Source organism: Simochromis diagramma, unplaced genomic scaffold (assembly GCF_900408965.1).
Source record: "Simochromis diagramma unplaced genomic scaffold, fSimDia1.1 OVJJ01000171.1, whole genome shotgun sequence".
Lineage (NCBI taxonomy): Eukaryota > Metazoa > Chordata > Actinopteri > Cichliformes > Cichlidae > Simochromis > Simochromis diagramma.
The window spans coordinates 511,928-535,121 of record NW_024387222.1 but is presented as its reverse complement, the minus strand read 5'-3'; the positions used below and the strand labels follow the sequence as shown (position 1 = coordinate 535,121).

The following is a 23,194-nucleotide window of genomic DNA, read 5'->3' as shown; positions in this document are numbered from 1 at the left end:
AAAAACCAAGCTGGGATTTTGCGCCTGTGCTCAGTGTTGGTCCAACATCCTGACGGGTCGCATGAGTCGCTCTGTAGGCATGAAAGCAAGTTCTGGCAATAAAAGTCACAGTTTCTGGGGTTAAGGTAGAGACCCGGAGCCAGAACCTGTGAGCGAACTTTCATGTCATATTTCGTTATTAAAAATAATATTTGGCTCCCTTTGGACATTTCTGGCACGCGGCGCCACGATTGTACCCTATTATTGATGTATTGTCACGCACGCCTGTGGCATATTTTTGCACGAGTGTTGTTTTCTATAAAAGCCTTCTCTCTCGGCTCATTACTGCAGAAGCTGCCAGGCTCTCTCTACCTCACTGAAAAAAAAGAAAAACTCTTTGAAGGTCTGCCACTGTTTTCATCATCATTATCCTCTTCCTGCTCTCGTCTCTGCCCCTTAACTAGACTCTGAAGGCCTGCCATCAACTTCACTAGCACTGACTTTCTCTCCAAGGAGGACTTCTAATCTGAGGGCCTGCCATTGTCTTCATCAATAATCTCCCACCCTCCTCCTGTTGAAGACTGATGCTCTTTTGTCTGTTCCATTGTATGAATTTGTAGGAGTTTGACTTTCAGAGCATAAAATTTGAAGAGTATTCAAAGAAATCACACAAACGTGACTTAGTAAAGTTTACGGCTGGAAATGTTCTGCAAATTAAACTTCTGCAAATTGGTGATGTGGTCGTGCTGGCTGCCACAAGGGATTTTCATTTATTTTAAATGAGAGGGGAAGGCTCTATCAGCATGGAAAACACATCGCTGTCAGTTTCCTGTTGTTTTTAGGTGGTGTTTGTGTGCTGGGGCTGATTGTTTGTTGACTTTATTAATGTGCGGCTCCTATAGGCTAAGATAGTGTTGCTGAGTGTTGATGCTGGGAATGAAAAGCAGGCATTGCTGAAGACCGTTCAAACGAGCATCAGACCTGGAAGTAATTATTATGAAATGAAGTGTCTCTCTCTGTCTTACCGTCTCTGCTGCTCGGTCTCCCCTCGCACTAATGTAGCTCAGTCGATAATGTCGAGCATTTCTGGGGTCGACGGGCTGCCAGGACACCCGCATGCTGAACGTAGTTTCTTCATCGATCTTCATGCTTCTCACCCCGTACCGAGGAGCTGAAGGGTTGGACAGAGAAACTCTGGCTGCAGATGAGTGACTCAAAGATCAACTCAGTGAAGCATGAAGCTGTCACAGCCTATCACAGAAAGCGATGGTATCAAAATGTCATCATTCTGGCATTTAATTTGCTCAGATTTTCATATCACATCAGTGTCTTCGGAATATCGAAACGTTCCTTCGGAGAACATATCGGAACAACGCACCCTCCCTCTGATAATATAGGAACAGGTTTACAGACGCTATCAGTGAAACAGGAGGAGCAAACTTCTTATCTGATTTACAGTTTCAGAATATTGATCTTATAACATCAGCATTTATAGTCACTTACACGCTCGAATTTTTGGAAACTTTTTTCCCAGTGCTGCCATTTCAACACAAAACCACAAACAGTGTTCTCACATGAGTCCTAATATTATGATCTTTATCTTTTTTCTTTATTTCTCTGATTTCTAAAAGACAATAACTGCTCTCCATCCTGTCGAGATTTCTTGCTTCCCGAAATCCAAACTGAGACGACTTCGGCTGGTTTGCATTTACGTGTCTCTGTCCTGTGCCAGGCTAGAAAGAACCAGACATTTACTTCATATCTGCAGCTTTACTCTGTCAATCTGACTAAATAATCGATACTGAGTAGCTGCACTGGATCCAAACTGCACCCATAGGTAACAGTTTGGTTTTTCTTATTTAGTCTGGAAAATTTCAAATTCATGAAAAATATGTGTTTCACATTTAAAAGCTAATTGGTTACTACAGTAAAAAAAAAAAAAAAAGATCTTCAGGCACACGTACTGCGTGGAGAAATGAAAACTGCCAGAGTTTGAAATTCTGAGTCATTATTCGACAGATCCTGAAAGATTTCTGTTGCCTAAAGAATTCCCATGAGCACTCGTTAGTCTGCAGTTCCACATGCACTTACAGGGCTGCTGATTGATGAAAATCCCTCGTTTCATGCAAGTTAGAGCTGATAAAAACACACCAACAGTTCAAAGGCATCTATTACTCATGTTCTTCATCAGCACAGGACCACAAACGCTGCCTCAGTGCGTTTCATTAACCAGTCTCAGCCAACAACCAGGCAGTGTTTCCCATTTTCACCAGTAGCCGGTGGCACCAGTACCAGTGAACTGTTTCTACATTAAACCTCAGCAACACGTTGGTGGAAAGAAGTCAAGTGAGAAATGAAAGTCTTAGGATGACAGAGTTGATGAAGGATGAAGTAAAACGCAGACGATGGAGAGAAGAGAAAAAAAGATCCAAATTCATCCCGGGATTAATTACCTGCTACGGTGGTGGTTGTCGTGGCAATGGTGGTTGTTTTTTCAGCTGAAAATCAAATGCAGAAACATGTCACTGATGCGACTGATCCATTAATTCAGAAAGTTTAAAGGATCCTTTGATGTCTGATTCCTCTGAGCGGTTTACAGAATAAAATCAGAGAATAATAACAGAAAGACGACAAACAGTCTCATTAATAAACACAACAAACATGAAAGTGTGAAGAAATCTGAGGTTTTGTAACAATAAATTTACCGGTGGACTCCACGAGGATCACCTCATCACTCTCCAGCTCATTCCCGTAAATGGCGGCGAGGAGGACTTCGTACTCTGTCGAGGGGGTGAGTTCCTTTATCAGGTACGTGTTGATATTCCCATTCACCAAAACCTGAAACAGCAGGACAACAAATCTGCTTTAGACAGACAGGTGACAGAAAAAGATGTTCCAAAATGTTTCATTCTAAGAGTTTCCTGATAAAACCTCTTTCTGCAGAGTACATAAAAGCAAAGTCACCATCAGTTAAGACAAAGATCAGAAGACATACAAAGGCCGGTGACGCCCACATTATCTCTCAGAGACTCACTGGAGTGACAAAGTTGGCTTTTATCTGCTGTCACGTGCACTTCTTCTCATATCTTAATGAAATCATTTGATTGGTGTTTATCAGGTTCAAAGACGCTGCCAGTCAACAATGACTGCGACAAAGTCAGCACACAGTTATTAAACCTGACTGTGCTGGCGGGAGCAGCTTCGTTCGTTAGTGCTCGTTAGTGTTTCAAAGGATCCGATCTGCTCATTTCTAGCTCCATATTTTTATGGAGGTGATGCAAAATAATCCTTATTTCTGCGACAGTCAGACTGAGGAGTTTGGTGCAGCCTCTCAGTCTGTCCACTGCCTGGATGAAGCCATTTATCCTTTAAGAAGAACAGAAGGTGGTTCAGTCTTCTGTGCTCACAGTCAGCTTCGTGTGATATGATCATATAAGGATATTCCCTCTGTAACATTACACAGAGCTGAGAGTAGAAACTGCCATTTGGCCACATGAAACACTGCCAACATGTGTTTAATTTAAGCATTGAGCAGTCTAAAACTTTATAACGAGAGTTTTAATGGTCATTAAGGACTGAATTACTTGAAAGAATGAGCGTTTTCCATCCTGAGAGATGACACTTCAGAAATCATAAGATTTCCAGGTGACTTTCTTTCATCTTCCAAGCTTAAAATACACATATAAGCGTATAAGAAACACGTGAACACCTCACTGCTCTCTTCTCCGTCGGTGGGTGTCCAGGTGAGTCGATAAAGCACCACATCAGACGCCGGGTGAGCCCAGGACACCCTGAAGCTGTTCGTGGAGATGTCACTGCTCCTCAGGTCCACTGGGTCCGGGACAGTTTCTAAACAAACACCAACAATTCTGGTTGAAACCATTTCAGAAACACTTTTGAATATAACAATCTCTATTTACAATGATGATAGTTTCTTACTTGTGGTGAAGCTGTCTGTCACAACCTCAGCTTGTCCTTCATCATAGACGGCAAACACACCGACAGTGTACTCCGTCAGTGATGTCAGGTTTTTCAGCAGCCAGGCTGTCACACGGCCAACATCCACCTGAAGACACAGGACCAAAGCCCAATGACATTTGTTCCTAAGCGACTCGGTTTGTTTGTCATGTTGAAATTAGCAGCACGGAGAGTGCACAGATGCCGGACCAATGATCAGGCTCTGCTGGAATTGTTAAACTTCATCGAGGAACGACAGTTTCCGAACACGTAACTACTTCCTCTCTGACAAGTTTGGGCTAGCCTGATGACCTGTGTCCTCCAGGGTTCCCTCACCTCATTGGTCTGGACTCCATTGGTTTTGACGTACATGATGCGGTACCCTTTAACCTTCCTGGAGGCGGAGTCCCATGTGATCCGGGCAGAGCTGTGATCCACCTCAGAGAAACGAAGGTTCCTCGCTGGGATCAGCGGTACTGAGGGACAGAAAGCAAACCATAAACACAACATCTGGAAAGAAACGGCTGTGAACTGACTATAAATTCCTCTCCCTATGGAGGATGGAATCAGCCAAAATATATATTAATCAGTATGACTACTGGACATATAATGCAATACTATTATTCTTTATTTGTATACCAATGAATTAACCTGTTTATTTACCTTCACTAATTTATTTATTTTTTAACTTAGCGTTCCTGCATTGACTTTGGGAGACTGGCAGCTTTGTTCCTCCATACTACTTTATTAAATGTGCCTTTCAGAAAATGTTCCAAAACTTTAAATCATATAAACTGCCCAGTTGCTCATATTAGCATAGTTATAATCCAACACTAAGGAAGCGTGTGTGGCCTCGGAAATGGAATATTTTTCAAACTGAACGTATACATCGCAAAAAGACGAAGAAAGAACAAACCAGCTTTATGTTCTTTATCAACAGCAGATACGTGGACACGCAAACACAGCCGAGCCTTCACGAGGGGCCTGAAATCGTGACCCCTGATAACAGCAGGTCTATCTAATTCACACTCGCACTCATGGGGGTTTGTACAAGGGTTATTGGACTCCACTACTTTTAATTATAAAGTGGACAGAAGCTCATTACATCACCGCACTCCCTCAGGCTCTGCCTAAACGTCCTCTCTTTCTCATTTCTTCTCGCCGTCTCGGAGGTCTAAAAAAAATCCCCCCCTGCCCTCACTTTAAAAATTCAGCCGCAGAATCTGATTCTCTCTGAGCTTTGGAACTTTTACATTTAGAATCACTGATCTGTTTTCTTCAAAAGAAAAGAAAAATAATTCTGATTGTACCCACCAGTGCTTCACCTCAATTATACCGAGGGTCAGATTAAAAACAAAGCAGCAGACAGAGAGAAATACAGAGTGGGCTGAAGGGAGTGAGATACTGCAGCGGGGTATCCCAGGGTCACAACAGCAATGAGCAAAACGCAAATTAAAAAAGTTTAACAACAGGTAAGTCGCTAAAGTTTCCAAACGTTTCCATATAAAGTATTACAAGAACCATATAGATGACGCTACAGCTCAGGGGTGTCACTGCAGCTGGCAGCTTTGCTCAACACCTACATAACTCTAGTGTTGTTTTAATTGACAGCTCAGCCAATCAGAGCTTTCAACATTATTATAACAGCTCTGATGAAGTTTCATTAAGCAGATCACCAATACAGGAAAAGTGTGCTCCTTTAATTTAATTAGGGGTTCCAGATCAGGCAGTGAAAGGTGGAACCTAGGGGTGGGTGGTATAAATGGTATAAATTTGGCCAACAGTAGAGATTTTGACTATACAGCTCTACCGCGATAGCATGTTGATGGTGTCATCCAGCTGCGCCTGTTTTGGTTGAAAGCATTGCAGCGGCTGCAAACAATATCATCTGCAAATTTTGCGGGCGGCAGTAATGGCAAAGAGACGAAGCACTTTTGGAATATGGGGAAAGCCAAAACCTGCGCTTCCTCCACTTCCCTACCATTGATTCATTAATGCTGAATTCTCTTGCAGCTGCTCTATTCCCATGTTGTTGCAGTATATTAATGACTAACTTCGTATTGTGGATGGATTATCTCAGTTGTTCTCCTGACTGAAGTTTGGTCCGTTTACAGCATCCTGCCATGCGATTGCATTTGTCCCTAACCATCAGGAACCCTCACGTTAACTTTTGTCCAGCATTCATCCTCCAGCTTCACTGTGCTAATGTTATGCTAACGTAGCTGTTTTGCTAGCGATCACGTAGCACATCATTATATACCAGCTAGTCCCAACTTCAGTAACCTTACAAACGTCACTGCTGTTTAGTTTTCTGTCTTCATTTATGTTGGAAGTGATAACAGAGCTGTACGTTTGAATTTTTTCAGAAATCTCTCAGTCAGAACATGCTACATCATGTTTAGGTGGAAACTAGAGAGCTAACTTCCTGCTAACTTCTAACTCCGTTGAATTTAATAAATTCTATTTTCATAGATGTCTGGATGTTAAACTTAATTGTTACACCTGGTAAAGCAGCAACACTGATCATTTTATTAAAGATGAAAAAATTTAGACAGTTTGACTTTGGAACCTGAAGTCGACGGAGTTTTGGACCCAGATTACTCCAAGGCTCCTACGGTAGCCGTAATGCTCCAACAATCCATCAAGCGGTGCGCCTTCATAGCTTACCAAAGTCATACTAAAACATTTTTTGACAGATTTCTATGCGCCCTGTACCACATAAAATTGGTTCGAGGTCAGTGAGCTCAACCAGAATTCAAACATAAGGAACACTGTCGAATTTTGAGAAAATTAAAGGATTTTAAGTGTGCCTTATATTATTTAAAATATGTTATAAGGAAGAAAAGAATATATCGTTACTGCACATGCCTCAAATTATACCGTGATATGGATTTTAGGCCATATCGCCCAGCCCTAGTGGAACCCATCTTATTTAAAGCTCTGACATCAAGGTTCTGCTGTTTTGCTCACTTTTGAGTATGTAGTATCATCGTACCAAGGTCAAAGCCATGTGGCTCTGGACCAGGGGTGGGGAACTCCAGGCCGGTGTCCTGCAGGTTTTAGATATCACCCTGGATTAACACACCTGAATCAAATTTAGTTTATTACCAGGCCTCTGGAGAACTTCAAGACATGAGGAGGTCAGTTAACAATTTAAATCAGCTGTGTTGGCTCAAGGACACGTCTAAAACCTGCAGGACACTGGCCCTTGAGGCCTGGAGTTTCCCACCCCTGCTCTAGAGCTTTGATGGACATGGCCAAAAAAACTCACCTAGAAATTTTCTAGGCATCCTGACCAAATGTCCGAACCACCTTAACTGACTCCTTTCAATTTGGAGGACTAGTGGCTCTACTCCGAGCACCTGACCGAGCCACTTAGCACATTTCTAAGGGACACCCAGGACACCCTGTTGTCTGTCTCTTGTATCCACAATTTCATTCTTTCAGTCACTACCTTGAGCTCGTGGCCACAGGTGAGGGTAGGGACATAGCTTGACTGGCAAAGCAACAGCTTGACTTTCATGCTCAGGTCCCTCTTTGCCACAGCAGACCAAGAAAGCCTCTGCATCACCATTAACATTGCTGCAATCTTTCTGTCAATCTCTCGCCTCACTCATGAACAAGACCCTGAAATAGTTAAACTCCTCCATTCGGGATGGCGACTCTTCTCCGACCTGGAGTGGGAACTCCCTTTTCAGGGTGAGAACCATGGTATCAGCCTTGGAAGTGCTAATTAATTCTCATCCCAGCTACTTCTCTTTCGACTGTAAGTTGATCCAGTGCAAGGCGGAGGTCACTGCCCGATGAAGCCAGAAGAACTCCAGCTTCTGCGAAGAGCAGTAATAAGCTCCTCAGGGCACCAAAGCAGAAAACATTCAGTCTATGCCTACATCTTCTGTCCATAAAGCTAACACAGTCTCACTTACTTCCAGCAACACACCGTCTGAGGCAAAGAGACATATTTAAGAACCCCAGTGTTTTACAACGGCATCTGCAAATAACTGTTGGCATCAGAATGTGAGCTTTTACAATATGAATGTGCCTGCACATAAATGCATTGGAATCAAGCCAGCAACAACAAAAAAGGTCCTGCTGTCCAAAAAGAAAGTTGACATTTTTCAGAGAACACACAGTTAAACACCAGGCCTTTTGAAACAATGTGTTGTGGAGAAAATAAAGACCACAGATGGAATAGGCAAAAGAAAATCTATCAATACAGTAAAATCCCATAACAGTGATACAACGGCCGTGGTTTGGGGTTGCCTCATTGCTTCAATGATGGGGCAGCTTGAAGAGCACAGTGTGATTAGTAATTGAATTCTGCATCACACCACATCATGTCCAAGAATGCTTGAAGACAAAGTGAAGCCATGTCTCTGAGAGCTAAAGGGGACCAATGAGAAAATAGCCCCAAAAAACCCTCAAACAAACAAAAAAAGGAAAATGGACGGATACAGACTGGCCAAGTCAAACTGGAGATTTGCATGTCATTAAAAAGTTGTGTGGGAAGCACAAGAAACCTTCAAACATCTGTCAGCTTCTGTAGTGCAGTTCTTGTTTCTGAGTGTCCCATTTCCACAGAAGAATATTCAGTTTTTTTATTGTAGCTAAATTATTGAAAAAAACCCTTTTTGTTTTAAATCCTTTCTTATATAAAAGGGATCAAGTGTTTGCAAGTCTCTCATGACATGTATAACCTCTGCAAGCGCACACACTTAGAGCTACAGTTAAATAACAAACAACCAATGAAAAAAAACAATTCAAAATCAAATCTGCATTCTGTGGCCTCACGACCTGCTTCTGGTTGTAAAACCGCAAAGTGGGAAGATGTGCAAAGCTCTCTGTAGTCTGATTTTTATGAGTCTTTATCTTTAATCTCCATCATGCTCCTTCAAAGAAAAAGAAATCCAACCCATTTGCATGTGCAACGGCCTCGTTTCACTGCAATGATCATTAAAGCACATTTTGTCTTAACAATGGAAGAAACGACAGTTAAATGACGAGAGGAAATGAGGGATGAGAGGCCTCTGATGACACAGAGAGGCAGACTGAATGAATACGAACAAGCTCGTTGAATGAAAAGCACATCACGACCGTCATTTGCATCATGTGGTGTGCAGCTAACGAGGAACCTCGTTTTTATAATGCAGAAGGAATATTTCAGGGAACGGGGCCGATACAAAGACGATGACCAAAACTTAATGTGTCCCATCTTCATTCAAGGGCATTAAGTCCTGCCTGCATGGAACAATAAAAGTTATTTTATTATGAAAATGTATTTTGTGTCCTCTTCTGACCCGCATCCAAAGCCTTACACACACCGTAAAGACATAAACATGCCCTGACTTAAAGCCGCAGGCCTCAAACCTTAAAGGAGACTTCATAAAATGTTAATTAGTGAGCACGGTGGGGATTTAGGGTGGGCGGAGCGCTGAGTTACTCTCATCAAAACTCTACAGAATGACAGCGAGGTGCAGAAAATAGCTGGAATAAGGGAATCAAAGTTGGCGCCATGTAGAGAGTTTGGCATTGCTGGCTGCTAGTTTGTCAGGAGCAGGATACGTGTTGGGACAGGACTTCAGCACGCTGCAGCCGTCTGGGAAGAAACTATGAGCAAACACTCAGCAAATGAAAAGCAAATATGTCTGCGGCAGCTGATCCTTCTGATTAGAAAACACATAAAAAAGATAATGAAAGAAATTAGCTGATAAAGGGTTTGGAGGTTTGTACATGGAGGATGTAGGTTTAAGTGCTTGGAGATGTGGTTTCCTCCTGATCAGACAGCTGACAGTTAACGTCCTGAGGAAAATGAAAAATGTGCCGGCTGCTTTCAGAGATGAGAATAGCAGTGACTCGAGTTCAAAGGGTCACACAATCTGTCGGGGATTTAATGAAATTGAATTTCACCAACAGTTAGTAAAGCATATGTGCGGCCTTTTATTTCCATTTCTGAGAGGACCAGTTTGCCTTTCTTTCAGATCTCAACTCCCAGGACATTAAAAGAAGATGAGGACACTTTGTGAAAACTGTGTGCCTGCGCCTCATTTTTAAACCGTATCCGGCTGTAGTGTGTGAAGGATTACAAAGCCCTCGTGGAATATTTGTGAAGGCTTGTGTCTTTAAAAAAAATATTTGCATGCTTAAATATTGACTGAAATTGTTTATGCAGGCACAACTCTTTACACTTGAAGCTCCTAAACTGTGATGCTGATATTTGTGTGACCTGGATGACGTCAACATTGTCGTTACATAACTCTGGTGATCAGATCAACACTTTATTTTTCAGCCAGAGTTTGAGGTGGATCCATGTCGTTCAGTCAAGAATCAGCCAAAGTTTAATGGCTGCCAACAGGACAAGTCCAACCAGTGAAGTCTGCATGGTCACCACAGACTGTATATAAAGCATAAATGTAGCCACGCTGTCATTACTGATTGGTTTGGACGCCTGTTTTGAAGGTTCAGCCAAAGCTTGACAATGTTCTGGAGACCTAACAGTGTTATTAGCAAATCCTAGAAAACTTGTTTGATTATTATTATGAATGTTAATCATCTAAATAACATTAACAGAAAATACAACAACTTTATTACACCAATCGGCCACATAATAATCCATGTTCAGGTATCAGATAATTCCATTAAAAAGCTACTAATGGCACCAAAAACACAAATAGTGGCCATGAGGACCACCGCCTGTTAGCTAAGGTGGCACCGAGCAGAGAGCCGGGCTGGGCCTGTGGCTCGAGTGATGCTCAAGTTTAAGCCTTAAACAGATACTTGAGACATGAGACATGAGAATCTTTGGCGAACTGAAGATTTTGGCTTCATTCTTCATGTATTGGCTGCTAACAACAGATCAAAGAAATATTTGATGGTGGGAGTGTTTTGCATGTTAGACTTACATGTGGTCTGCTGGCTGGTCATGGGGTCACTGGCTTCCTCTCCGTACATGGCGTAAACTGTCACTGTGTACTCAGTAGCTGGAGTCAATCCTTCCAGCTCCACCTCAGTCACCGAGTCATCCACCTTCACCTGCGCACACACAGCAGGTATGTGCATTTAGCAAAGACGCAGAGACTTTCTAGTAGATCCTTTAAATCTCTGTCTTGTCAGTGGATTTCATGCAGTCGTTTATCCGCCCTGTTACTCATCTCTCTGCACGTCTACTCTTCTATCATCAGCAGTCTCGTCCAGGCAAGCAGAGAATTAAAGTGTGATTGCATGAGATGAGTTCTGAATATGGAGATCTTCCTTTTACATTAAGCAGGAGGGGCCAATCAGGCTCTTGTAGTATGTCCCACATCTACTGAGCTGAAACTCAGAACAAAGGAAGATGATGAAACTGTGTTTGCAGGACCGCAGTGGTCGATTTTAAAATGTGAGAAAAACATCGGCTGTTTTCTGCTTTGCAGCTGGAGCTTGTCTGCGTAGCTGAAACAGACCTTTCTGTCCCCACAGAGGCCGATTTGTTTCATCTCAATCGCCAACACAGAACTCAACCAGTCTGCAGCTGCTTGCACAGCGCGCACACAAATATTCAACTTTACCATCGCTTATTCTGCCAAACATACACTGGATGCAGACATAATACAACAAATGGCTTTTGTTGTTTCCTTAGAGAACTACAACGTACAACAGGAACAATCAGCCAGAAGGTTCAACGTGATCAATAACTACTGTTAATACTTTCACAGGTTTTTTTAGTTTTTACCTCATTTAAGAATATTTCCACCTTATCTATTGGCCTAAGATGTAACAGAGCTAAATAACTAAAGGCTTTATCTCTTTTTATCCTGAGACAATTTTCTGAATAGACTCTAACCGCCGAGCTTTGGGACGCCCCTGCCTTTCTCACACTGAAGTAGGAATTTCAATCAGAATCAGAGCTGCTGCAATCAGATAGGATGGCTTAAAGAGGACCAACTCTGCTTGTTTCTCACTTCATATTTTTATTCTTGGATTCTATCAAAGCGACTCTGCATCCTTAAAAAATCCTTATTCCTTTACAAAGACTTGGTGCAGCGATTTTAGATCCTCTTCTTTGAAGACCAACTAATGTAGATTGAAGCCAGAGCTGCTGCATGTCCACATCTTACCACTTCAAATTCTGTCTCTGTTTGATATGAGCGTCTCCCATCATTACAGGAGGGGTATTAAAGCATGTTTTGTGTTTTTAGTAGAATGTGACCTATTTAATCTGCTGACTTTTTTCATTTTGTCTGTTTTCTGTGATAAACACCGTAAAAGACTTCAGGTCATACATTTTCTAAGTAGCTTGGCACACAGGAGGAATTTCGTAACCCTGTTTCTTGTCTGTGCAGAGGAAGGAAATACAGTTTCCTTTTCTGAAGCGCACATGACCTACATAACCATCAACAATCAAAATGGATTTACGTGGAATTTTACTTAAATAAAGGTCACTGCCCCTTTGCTCCTGTTGAAACACCACATTATTCTCTATCACCGCCTTTAAACATCATCTCGTCCCTTTGCTTTCATTTACCCAGCAGAGTCCAACCCTTCTTAGAACCACAGTTATATTTGTGCTGTGTGGAGTTTCCTCCGTTCCTGACTCAAAGCAGGTGGAGTCTGCATCGGTGTGGACTCTGAGTTGGCTTCATCACTCACCTCCAGTTAAAGCTAGTAGGTTTGGAGCGGTGCTAGATGTGGGTGTAGGGTTGGACCCGGGCCGATGTACATTAGCTGAAGCATTTCTTGCTCGACAAGAAGGCCCTTTTGTTACGTGCACCACATTCGTGTTACTGCTGTGTTTGTTTGGCGTGGACACATTTAGCAGCTTCGGGGACCGTTGGAGTCACATCCTGCTGTAAGATCTACCTCTTGTTCACATTTGTGCTCGTCCTTTCTCTCCCTCGGGTTCAATCTGTGCAGACCTACACTGGGTCCCTGTTTGAATGAAAGCACTTTTCCAGTCAAACTGGGCTGGATTTGAGGCTGGCTTTGGCCCAGACAAGTCCCCGCACGGCCCATAAGTGGAAGCCACACGAGGACGAGCCAGCCAAGCCTGGGCTCTGACGGAGTGCCTCAGAGCCAGGCTTATCCTCACCGCTGGAAAGCATCCATCCTGATTCCAAATTCCTTCCTAAATTGTTTTTATTGCTTTCTGCCTGGAGGGGAATGTGACGGTAGGCATAATGAGGTCTAATGGGAGAAGGAGGGATAAGGACGGCTGCCTGTGCCCTTCATACCTCTCCTCCTCTCCTTTAAATGCCTCGTCTTCCTTAACTGCTGAATTTACCTGCAAAAGATCCCCATGTTCCAGTCTGTCCTGCTGTTTGCTTTTAATGTCTTCTTTCCAATCAGTGCTGGTCTTTGTATGCGTGCCTGTTTCACTTTGAAGTGTTATTCAGTCTTTAAGGTGTAATTGATGCTTTGGTTGTGTTTTGTCCTCTAATTGGTCACAGTTTTTAAAGATATATTACTGTGACTCAGAGGGTGGCTGCACTTTTTTGACTCCTGCATGGTGGGGACACTGAAAGGTGGCTCAGGATCTGTTTATTAGAGTGAATTAAAAACTCTCTCCTGCCACACTTTCTCTAATATTATCTGATATTTCTGGTACATGTTTTTGGCCGTTTCCTTCTATCCCCCTTCCTTTGCTTCCTTCCTGAGACTCATAGTACAAAGTAGTCAAACATACAGAATATGAAGAAAAATAACAGAAACAGCACATGAAAGCAGACGTTTACTTTGAAGCAACTCAATTATAATTACAAAGACATCTAAGAAGGTCAACTTTATTCAGCTGAATGCAAATTAGCAGTCTGTCAGCTCCGACAGTCACTGTCTTTAATAGATTATTTCAAAGCAAATTTAGGTGGAATTCCTGCGAACGCCGAAGACAAAAATACCAAACAAGAAGCAAAACCACAGACAAAAGTCAACAGGCGCAGAAAGTCTTTGTTATGCAAATGTCCAACGATATCCTGTGATTTTTCTCCAAAGTCAAAAAGTTAAATTGTGAGATCCTGAGCTGCTGATTACATTCAGGCCAAAGTTTCTTCCGCTCAAACCTGCAGGTATTTGAAGTTATAGTTCAAGTTTTTCTATTCATGTTCACTCTAACAAAAGACTGTTCATCACATATCAAACCATAATGACATCCATGTTAACTCTAACAGTGTTGGAGTTAACATGGAGGACAATATGAAAAGTGCACATCCAGAATTCTGCTTCTATAAAGTATACGATGTGCAGTCATACAGTACGGTTACTCTGTTTGATTAAAAATGCCTGAAGTAAAGTTGGTTGAACCTCCTCCAGGGTCGCCGCCTGCACCACAGGACCACTTCCTGTCTGGGTGGACGTCTTGTTCTGACTGCTCGCACTTAGACTTCAAACTTCGACAAAGAGCAAATATCAACTCTTCCATCACTGCTGCCTCTCATGTTGAAATACTCTGCTGATGAGAGCTGGTGACCAGAGAGCAGCCTTCATTGGATGATGTGTCCAAGCCTGAGAGCGGCGCATCAGGTGAGCACAATGACCTGGAGCAGCGGAGTCGTTTGTTTTTTCCATCATCAGTCTCAACATCAAGAATTCAGCTCATGTTTTTCCGATAAACAATGCTGAGTTGTAAGATGTCAAATACTCACACTGGCACATATTAAAAACCACATTTTTCAGCCACACTAACACAGTCTTTGCTTACCACTCAGATTGATTACAGCCTGATTAAAGTCTCTTTGTCAACATTTTGGCGTCTCGTTTTTTGAAATATGGACTAATTGATGAGGGCAACTGGACAAGGCAGCACAGGAGTTCAGTTACTTTCACAAAGTTTTGAACACTATATTTGAATGGCTTTTAAAACGACATAAAGTAGGAGATATTTTACTTGGATCAGAGTTTAAAGTAGGCCTGTGAGGAACGTTGTGTGATGTAAAGAAATCTGAGGAAACATTGTTTTGGAAAAGGAGCTGGCGCCCAGCAGGGAGCACCCTGCTCTGCATCATACAGCTCATTCTTTGCCTCACATTTACTCTCATTGCACACGAGCACACTCCTCACCTCCTTCTCATCTGAAGCGTCCTCTTCAGTCAGCGGGGCGTACAGGATCATGTACCCAGAAGCCCCAGCGACGGCCCTCCAGCGGACCCGCATAGTGCTGTGAGTAATATCAAACAACTCCAGGTTGTTCACCGTGGGCAGGGCCACTGTCGGACACAAGCACAGGGTTTGGATGACGGCGTTTCTTCCTTTGACACATTTACTTTTAAACAATAAGGAAGTGTAGCTGATTAAATCTTACCTAAAACAGTAATCTGGCACTTTTACACTAACCTTCGACTCTTTTGGGCCAGACAAGTCCTGAAAATTCACATTTCATAGAAAACTCGCTCTTTTCTAAATTCTAAGGAATTCGTTATCCTACGGCTCTCCGGCAGCAATAGAAGTAAATTAGGTCTTGTAAGTTCATGCATGATTAAACAGAAATCCAAATCTTCTTTGATGTATTTTAAACAGTAATGCACAATGTCAGGGTTGTTAAAAACAGCAGTTATTCAGAGGTCATTGTCCTGCACGGCAATGAGCCAAACCAGCTTTAACTAGAAAAGAGACTAATGAGATTTACAACCAGGTCCTCAAGCTTTGGGCCAACGGCCGACGTGATGTAGTTTTGCCTCTGCAAACCACCACAGTGTATTTTAAGTCAAGCAGTTGATGTGATTGAAATGGAGGTCTGGTTTCATGAAATCGAATATATTTCAGAGAGTCGGACAGCACGAGCAAAGTCCTCACTTATTGCTTTGATAAATGTTCCACTTTTGTACCACACTCTGCTCAAACCCCCAAATCAATTAGTACCTAGCATCATGTTTAATTTGCTGCCTTAACCAGACAGTGCAGCAGGGCAGAAGTGGCAGCTTCCAGCAAACAGCCACAGCACATTAACTTTGCTACAAGGTCAACTTGTGACTTTGCATTCATCCTCGACCAACAGGGAGGAATCCCCTGTCATTCGTCAGCGAACGCCAGGTCGAGAAGGTCAGAGAATCCAGCCAGGCTCTGGCTCGGGGTACACATGTCAGCACGAGGCCTCGGGCAATACCACCAGAATTAGAGCTCGCCACAGGCATCCTGTCAGAGGAGGATCGGGCCACGAATAAATAATGAAACACCTGTGTAGCTTTTATGGCCCAAATTCACTGTTTTCCTTTGTAGTACAACACATGTCTGCTGCTCTATCACTGCTATTACGGATGCTGCAACTCAACAGTCATAAATTGGCTTCATTGGAATTGAGTGAAAAGACCAAAGGTGTGTTGTTCATCTCGGTCCTGTCAGTTTCTTCAAAGCAAAATTAAAGCAATAAATAAATGATTAAAAGCTCTGCAGGTTAACACTGAGTCTTTCTCTTCAGTGTGAGCAAGAACACATTTCTACTGCACAGAAGCAGAAATGGTTTGATGCAGAGAATTAACAGCACAATGAAAGATCCCCGGGGAAGACTGTCTTGGAGGTGACCTCAACTTCAACGGTTGCCATTTAAGACAGAGAGCGATAGTGAATAATAGAAGAGGTGCATGCTGGGAAAAATGAAGAGTTCAGATCCCTCATTTGGGACTTAATTCTTAAATGAGGCTCAAATGGACATTGTTCATTTGCCTCTGCAACATTTAGAGGTAAATCTTCATCGTGTGGTTTTCACAGTTCTTCAAACGGCCGCTTGAGACTCAATCCAAAAGTGAATCAATCGCTATCAAGCCAAGTTACAACAGAAATATGAAAAATTCATTCATTAATTAAAAATGTATTCATGAATTCATCTCATCCCTGACCTGTGTTTGTGCTGGCGATGCCTTTTGGAGCACTTTGAACAATTTGAAGTAGTCACGGTCACCAAACGTTCACCTGAATGTGAAACACCCTCAACCACTGGCGATGGCTCAGGCCTCTTAGTGGGAGGGAACCCGTCTCCAAACAACTGCAGTCTGACTCAAAGGAACTGCAGTCGCTCTCAGACACATTCACCGGTTTTTGCAGGTAATCACATCTCGATCATAGATGCAAATAAACTGCTGACACATTACAGTCAGTCTCAGTCTGTAACGATGAGCGATGAGCGCAACTTCGCCACAAGATGTCACGTTGCAACTCAAGACTCGACTCAGCTGATTGCCAACTGGCTGCATTCTGCTTACATCTCTTCATAAAAGCACGGCTGCCTAGTCCCTGCATAATTTTACAATGAAACTGCTAAACTGTGTAACTGTTTGTAGACGAAATTCTGAATCCATCCATTCTCTTCCGCTTATCCTTCTCAGGGTCGCGGGGGGCGCTGGAGCCTATCCCAGCTGTCATAGGGCGAGAGGCGGGGTACACCCTGGACAGGTCGCCAGTCTGTCGCAGGGCCAACACACAACCATTCGCACTCACATTCACACCTAGTGGCAATTTGGATTAACCAATTAAACCTATCCCCACAAGCTGCATGTCGTTGGACGGTGGGAGGAAGCCGGAGTACCCGGAGGGAACCCACGCAAACACGGGGAGAACATGCAAACTCCACACAGAAAGACCCGGCCTGATGGTGGAACTGAACTCAGGACCTTCTTGCTGTGGGACAACAGTGCTAACCACAGATTGTTTAAAATCTGTGAGGTTCTGACAAAACTTTGTATAAAGAGTTAGTGTGGCTTTCTGTGTATGTAGGTAGTAACAGGTTTGTAATTTCACAAACATACTGCATTCATTTCCACTCAATACTGAACTAATGCATGAAAAAACTGACTATGACTGGTCGCAGACCTGGTCCCCAACTCAAAGGCAACAGGACTGCAAGGTGACTGCACCAGGTTTGCTAGCATTAGCAGAGCTTCATTACTGTTAGCTTCAACATGTCTCAATGAAGACGCCAATATTGTTGCAATTGAGGCTTCAAAATGGGCCTTACAGACCATCAGATGCTGCATGGTGCTTACTACCATGTTTCCTGCTTCCATCTGTTTGAACGCGTAAACATATAAACTTACATGTAGTAGCACTTCCTCTCAGGGCTTCACTTGCGGCGCTGCGATAGACGGCAAAAACAGCCACCTGGTACTCTGTCAGAGAGTTCAGATAGCTCAGCTCCACGCTGTTCTGTGTCCCCTGGACCACCTAAAAACAGATCCCAGTGGGTCACAGCCTGGATATCACAGCAGTGTTATCAAGTGCAGTAAGTGTACAATGCTGGAATGAGATAAGCCAGTCAGTCAGACACACTAAACAAGTACGTTTGCTTGTGATGCTCATTCATTTCTGCTGTGCTCTCAGGGACATAACTGTCTGATACAGCTGGGATTAAAATAATCTTAATTTGCTCTAAATTAGAGCTCTTCATGTCTTTGTAATAGACAGCAGAACTTTGTTTGTCAAAAAGCATTAAAATACAGAAAAAAATCTTCTGTTTATTAAGCGACTGCATATCACAAGGTTGAAAAAAAGCACCACATGTTGCTGCAGGCATTCAGCTCTCTCCAAAGAGATTTAAATTGAGTGTAACTAGATCAGATTAGCTTTGATGAAACCTCAGTTTTCCTTGTGGGGAAACTGGGCCGTTCCAGCTGCAAGTTGTAATAAACATCAAAGAGAAATGGGATAAAAATAAGAAGGAACTGCAGGAGCATAAATATAAACTTGGAAAATTACAGCACTGCATGTCTCCGTGGTGATATAGGTATGGAAACAAAGTTTGAATGTATTATCCGGACATTTCCGCACATGGGAAAACACCTACGTCACAGAATAAGTCAGTGGATGTCTGTAGTTTGGGACACTGATTAAAAAGACACATCAGTGCTCCAGTTTTTCACATCTTCCACAGCTAATGGCTAATAATGAAAATAACAGAATATAGTTTACCACAGCATACGAGAGTGCTCGCTTTTATTATTCCCTTACTGCAAATCCTGCATAATTGTTGGCATTTATCGTGCAGATCACTCTGAGAAATTACTTAACTTCTGGAAGTGACCCTTAAAAGGATTAGCCGAGCAGCTTTAATTAAAATGCTGCCACTACATCACAGACAGTTTGTATTTTATTTGCTCTGTGGAGGCGAATCAGGACCAAAGTTCCACTAATTAAGGGGACAAAAGAAAAGCGCTCCCTTCAGTCAGTTATAAGAAGCCAGAAAGCCAGATGAGCCGCCTAACAATCACACAGTAGTTTAGACTTTATTGCACAATTACAATAAAAGCAGGGCCGTTCGCTGTGGTGGAAGAACTATGATGGAAGCTGAAAATTAAAAGTGAAAAATAAAGAGCACTATTTGTAGTTTCTTGAAAATTGCATGATTTGCATTAATCGCCAAGAAAAAGTGTGTTTCTTTCAGGCATGAAAAACTCCAAAAATAAATGAAAATGATTAAAATAATAATGGACCAACAATAAAACAAGTAAAATACCTTTTCTTCTGGCTGCCCCCCACTGGCAGGGTAGTACACCACTCGGTATTTCTCCACCTGACCCGATGCGTGTGTCCATGTCACCCGGAAACTACGAGCAGTTATCTCCGAGGTCACGAGGTCACGAGGTGCAGCCACGATGGCTGGCGGCGGGGCAGGCTCCGCCCCCCCTGCAGATAATAAAGAAAGCAGAGATTTTTCTTCTATTACGTGTGAAACTCGGGTCAGAGCAGCCTGCGAGAGCTGAAATAATCCTGTTGTGTGTGCAAAGTGACTCTGAAAGTAATAAACTGCAACATCTCTGCTGCTATCTGAAGCCACATCTGTGTGTATGCGGCACAACGTTGTGGGCATTTCATTACAAAGATAACAAGGCTGCAATATATTTGGTGGAGAAGTGGTCTTGTTATTTTTATAACCAACAGCATCAACAAAGCAACACCGATGCAAACAGCAGCATCTTCGCCGTATCATCTCCGACTCTGCTGATTCCTGCTGCTCTTCAGACCTTTGATCTTCTTGTCGAGCTGCTCCACGCGGTCGCAAACGGTCTTGGTGAGACCTTCCACGATGTCGCTCATCACGCTGAAGTCTGCCACGTTGTAAACGTGAGTTTCCTCTGGAGGTGAGGCAATCGCCTTCAGCTCATTCTCATCAGCATTTTTCACACCTGGAGGGAGAGGAGAGAGAAAACCGAGTGATCCGACTGTCAGCAACGGTGACATGAAAGGTGTTGGAAATAAGTTTTCCATGATGCAACCAGAACATGAATATATACACAGGACTTCATCTACAACAGCAAAACTACTCGCCAGGCTGTGACATGCGCTCTCTGCAACAGGGTTTCTTATTCCATCTCTAAACTTTCCCCCTGCTGAAACTACAAGCTAAAGCTGAAGGCTGACAAGAGCAACAGACTGAGTCCAAAGGTAGCATAGCATCAGGGGTAGTCTGAAATGAAATGCATTAAAAATATTTATAAGACAAGAAGCATCAGCATGAATCTAAGATGCTGCCTGCTGTTCTTGCCTCATGAATATCTGCAAATATCATTAAAGGTCTTTTATTCAATTTTTGTCAGTTAATTAATAACCTGCTATTTCAGCACAAACACAGAACGGCAGAAATGTTGAAATTAAGCTGTGACTGTGCTGAAGAAGAAAACAGAGTTCAGCCTAGAAAACTCCAAAGGAAAAACTGTGAATCTTTAAAGACATCAGCTGGTTTATATGAAGGAGAGCTCAGTGAACCAAAGGAGCTGCACCATTTTAACACATACAGACAGATGTAGAAGTATCATTGTGCTCTATGTTTGCTTTCAACCAGCTGCACGTGTAGCAGAGCAACAGCCGAGTCCATGGTGTGTGGAGCATTTAGTGCTGTCATACCAATGGCAAACAGTTCTATCCCAGCATCCTTCAGGCTCTGCGCTGGGGGTATGACATCATCCTGGGACTTCCCATCCGTGATGAGGATTCCTATCTTGGGAACACCGGGTCTGGAGCCTGACTCGGGTTTGAAGCTGTTCTCCAGGACGAAGGTCAGAGCCAGACCTGGTCGGATTCAAACAAAGATAAAGTGAAAACATGAAGATGCTGAAATAAAAATAAGAAGAGGAGCATTTGATCTGGAATCATCGCAGCCTCGGCCGTCTGCGATTTGTTTAAATACTCTAAAGTCTGGACTTAGATATTGAGTGCTGTGGAAATTTTGCTTCATTTATCAAATATTTTTTGAAAACCAGATATTTTTTTCACACATTGAAATCTGAAGCAATATTCAAACATAAATATCTCAAAAACTATTAAACCAGGATCTGTAATTTGGGAACAAAAGTACTGGCTAGTTGAAATATAAGAAAAAAGACCCAAAGTCCCAAATTTGGGCACAAACCAGTAAAAAAACAACAAAAAAAACCTTGTAAATGTCACTTAGTGATATATAGCTGAATTTCACAGATTCGTGTAGAAAACATGAACATTTTAGTCACAACAATGAAGAAAACGTTGTTTTCATTCAGCTTTCCTGCTGCGTGGAGCAAAGCTGACGAGTCAAAAACATTAAATGTAGGAAAACCATAAAAACATGGTTTATTTTTACTATAACATACTTCTGCATACATATTAAATCTATCATGAGTTGGATAAAGTGCGGGAGATTCGAGCCGTTTATCGTCTGCACTTTTAAAGCAACAGTTACGTCCTGGCTGACAGTTTGAGTGTACTTAAAGTTTCCCACTGGGGTGTAGCAAGGACAGATAAATGCCTCCGAGCCGAGACGTAGCCTCAAGAGTTGCAATCAAAGACTTGAAAATGATTGTTATAGAGCGCCTTATTAGCTCAACAAGGTTTTTGTCTAATGAGCTTGATAACATAATGAGCAGCTGAGTTCAGCTGTGTCCATTAACGACATTACAGACGTCTTCTTCAACTTCTAACAGACTGTTAGTCCTGCTGCTCCCTCGAGCGATAGATCAGTTTCATTAGCAACACAAGAAGTTCAATTACATTTTATTTAAAGAGGGTCAAATTGCAACAGCCTGTCTCAAGGTGATCCATACTTCACGGTAAAGACCCTGCAATGATTCCCTATCAACAAAAACAAAACCACCAGGAGGGTCGGGGAGGGTGGACGTCTGTGATAAATCCCTGGGGTGAAACGGTTTTTCTTTTCCGACCCTGTTTGTAGTCTCCAATCAGAATAACAGATAAAGTGTAGGCTTCACAGTGAGCTATCAGGACGCCTCCATAAGACTATATTACAATTTCAGTCTACAAGTGTCAGATCAGTGGGGGAGATGTTTTAGGCCCAAACTGAGACTGAATGTTCCTATTTGTGAATATTCTGTCAGATAAAACAAAGCTGTCCTAATTTTTTGGTTTTTTAAATTTAAGAGCAAAACAATAGTATTTACAACGTGACCGGAGGGCAGCCACACATGAAACCTTCCAGAGATTTCTAGGGTCAAACTCATAATTTAGAAATGTAACTGCACATCATCTGGATGGTGATGGAAATGCATCAGTCTTTGCTCAGAACTCCATAACTAAAGTTTGTGCACGAGGAAGACGCCCACTCAAGTCCAGTCAGTTTGCATTTAATGATATTGACAGTTTTGTGATGTTCACTAAGCCCGAGCAGGTCATCTCCATCCAATCCTGGCTCCTCCTGTCAGTGTGGCGCAGTGACACATGGGCGAGATGCTGAACCCTGAGTCAGCCTGTGTGGACGTACACGTGCTTAGGTATCGATAAAGTACCGTATGTTTTAATATGCCCGATGTTCACGAATCTTGGCCTTTCATTGATATAACCAATAAAATCTGCTCTGGGACTGAAAGTTTACCTCAGGCAGCTTTTGGACAGCTACTAGAAACTCAGCTTAATGCTGACTATTCTTTCGTCTTGAATCTTGTGGACAGCCGGGACCCTCTGCTTCATTAGTGATGCTTTCCACGTGGATTCATTTTTGTATAATTCAGTTTTTGGATTCTTTAATTTTCTGTTTCCCCCTCTTCCCAGAACAACACGAAACAAATGAAAGTGCCTGTTGGTAGAGTTGATGGTTGTTTAGTCCAAGAACATCCTGATGAATTCCAGGATGAAGTCATACTTCTATAAAATGTTTCTCCTGCTGGTTTAAGTAACAAACACAAAAAGACTAATTTTATAACTATTATTCAAATAACAGCATGTGCTGCATTCCTGCTTTACCAATCTTGTCCTGAATATCGGTGAATGTCTTTATTTATTTCCTTCTACTGTCCGTTAAAAGTGATGCTGAGACTTTAGAAAGCTAGCCGACCTTCTGATTCACACTCAGCTCTTATCAGCCGAAGGCGGCAAGGTC

General features: G+C 42.5%; 1 protein-coding gene across 2 annotated transcripts in view; it reads right to left on the bottom strand.

Annotated features, from left to right (window-relative positions):
• The window catches only part of LOC120746560 (collagen alpha-1(XIV) chain-like), a 160,301-nt gene that overhangs the window by 78,235 nt on the left and 58,872 nt on the right, over positions 1–23,194 (bottom strand). For both annotated transcript variants that reach the window (XM_040051980.1, XM_040051981.1), the window contains 12 exons: positions 20,734–20,898; positions 19,854–20,015; positions 19,346–19,515; positions 17,931–18,057; positions 14,965–15,110; positions 10,836–10,965; positions 4,273–4,412; positions 3,919–4,045; positions 3,689–3,828; positions 2,685–2,817; positions 2,433–2,477; positions 1,005–1,150 (listed from right to left, as the gene is read on the bottom strand). In XM_040051980.1, the coding sequence (XP_039907914.1) occupies positions 1,005–1,150; positions 2,433–2,477; positions 2,685–2,817; positions 3,689–3,828; positions 3,919–4,045; positions 4,273–4,412; positions 10,836–10,965; positions 14,965–15,110; positions 17,931–18,057; positions 19,346–19,515; positions 19,854–20,015; positions 20,734–20,898 (1,631 nt within the window). The remainder of the gene's footprint in view (positions 1–1,004; positions 1,151–2,432; positions 2,478–2,684; positions 2,818–3,688; positions 3,829–3,918; positions 4,046–4,272; positions 4,413–10,835; positions 10,966–14,964; positions 15,111–17,930; positions 18,058–19,345; positions 19,516–19,853; positions 20,016–20,733; positions 20,899–23,194) is intronic.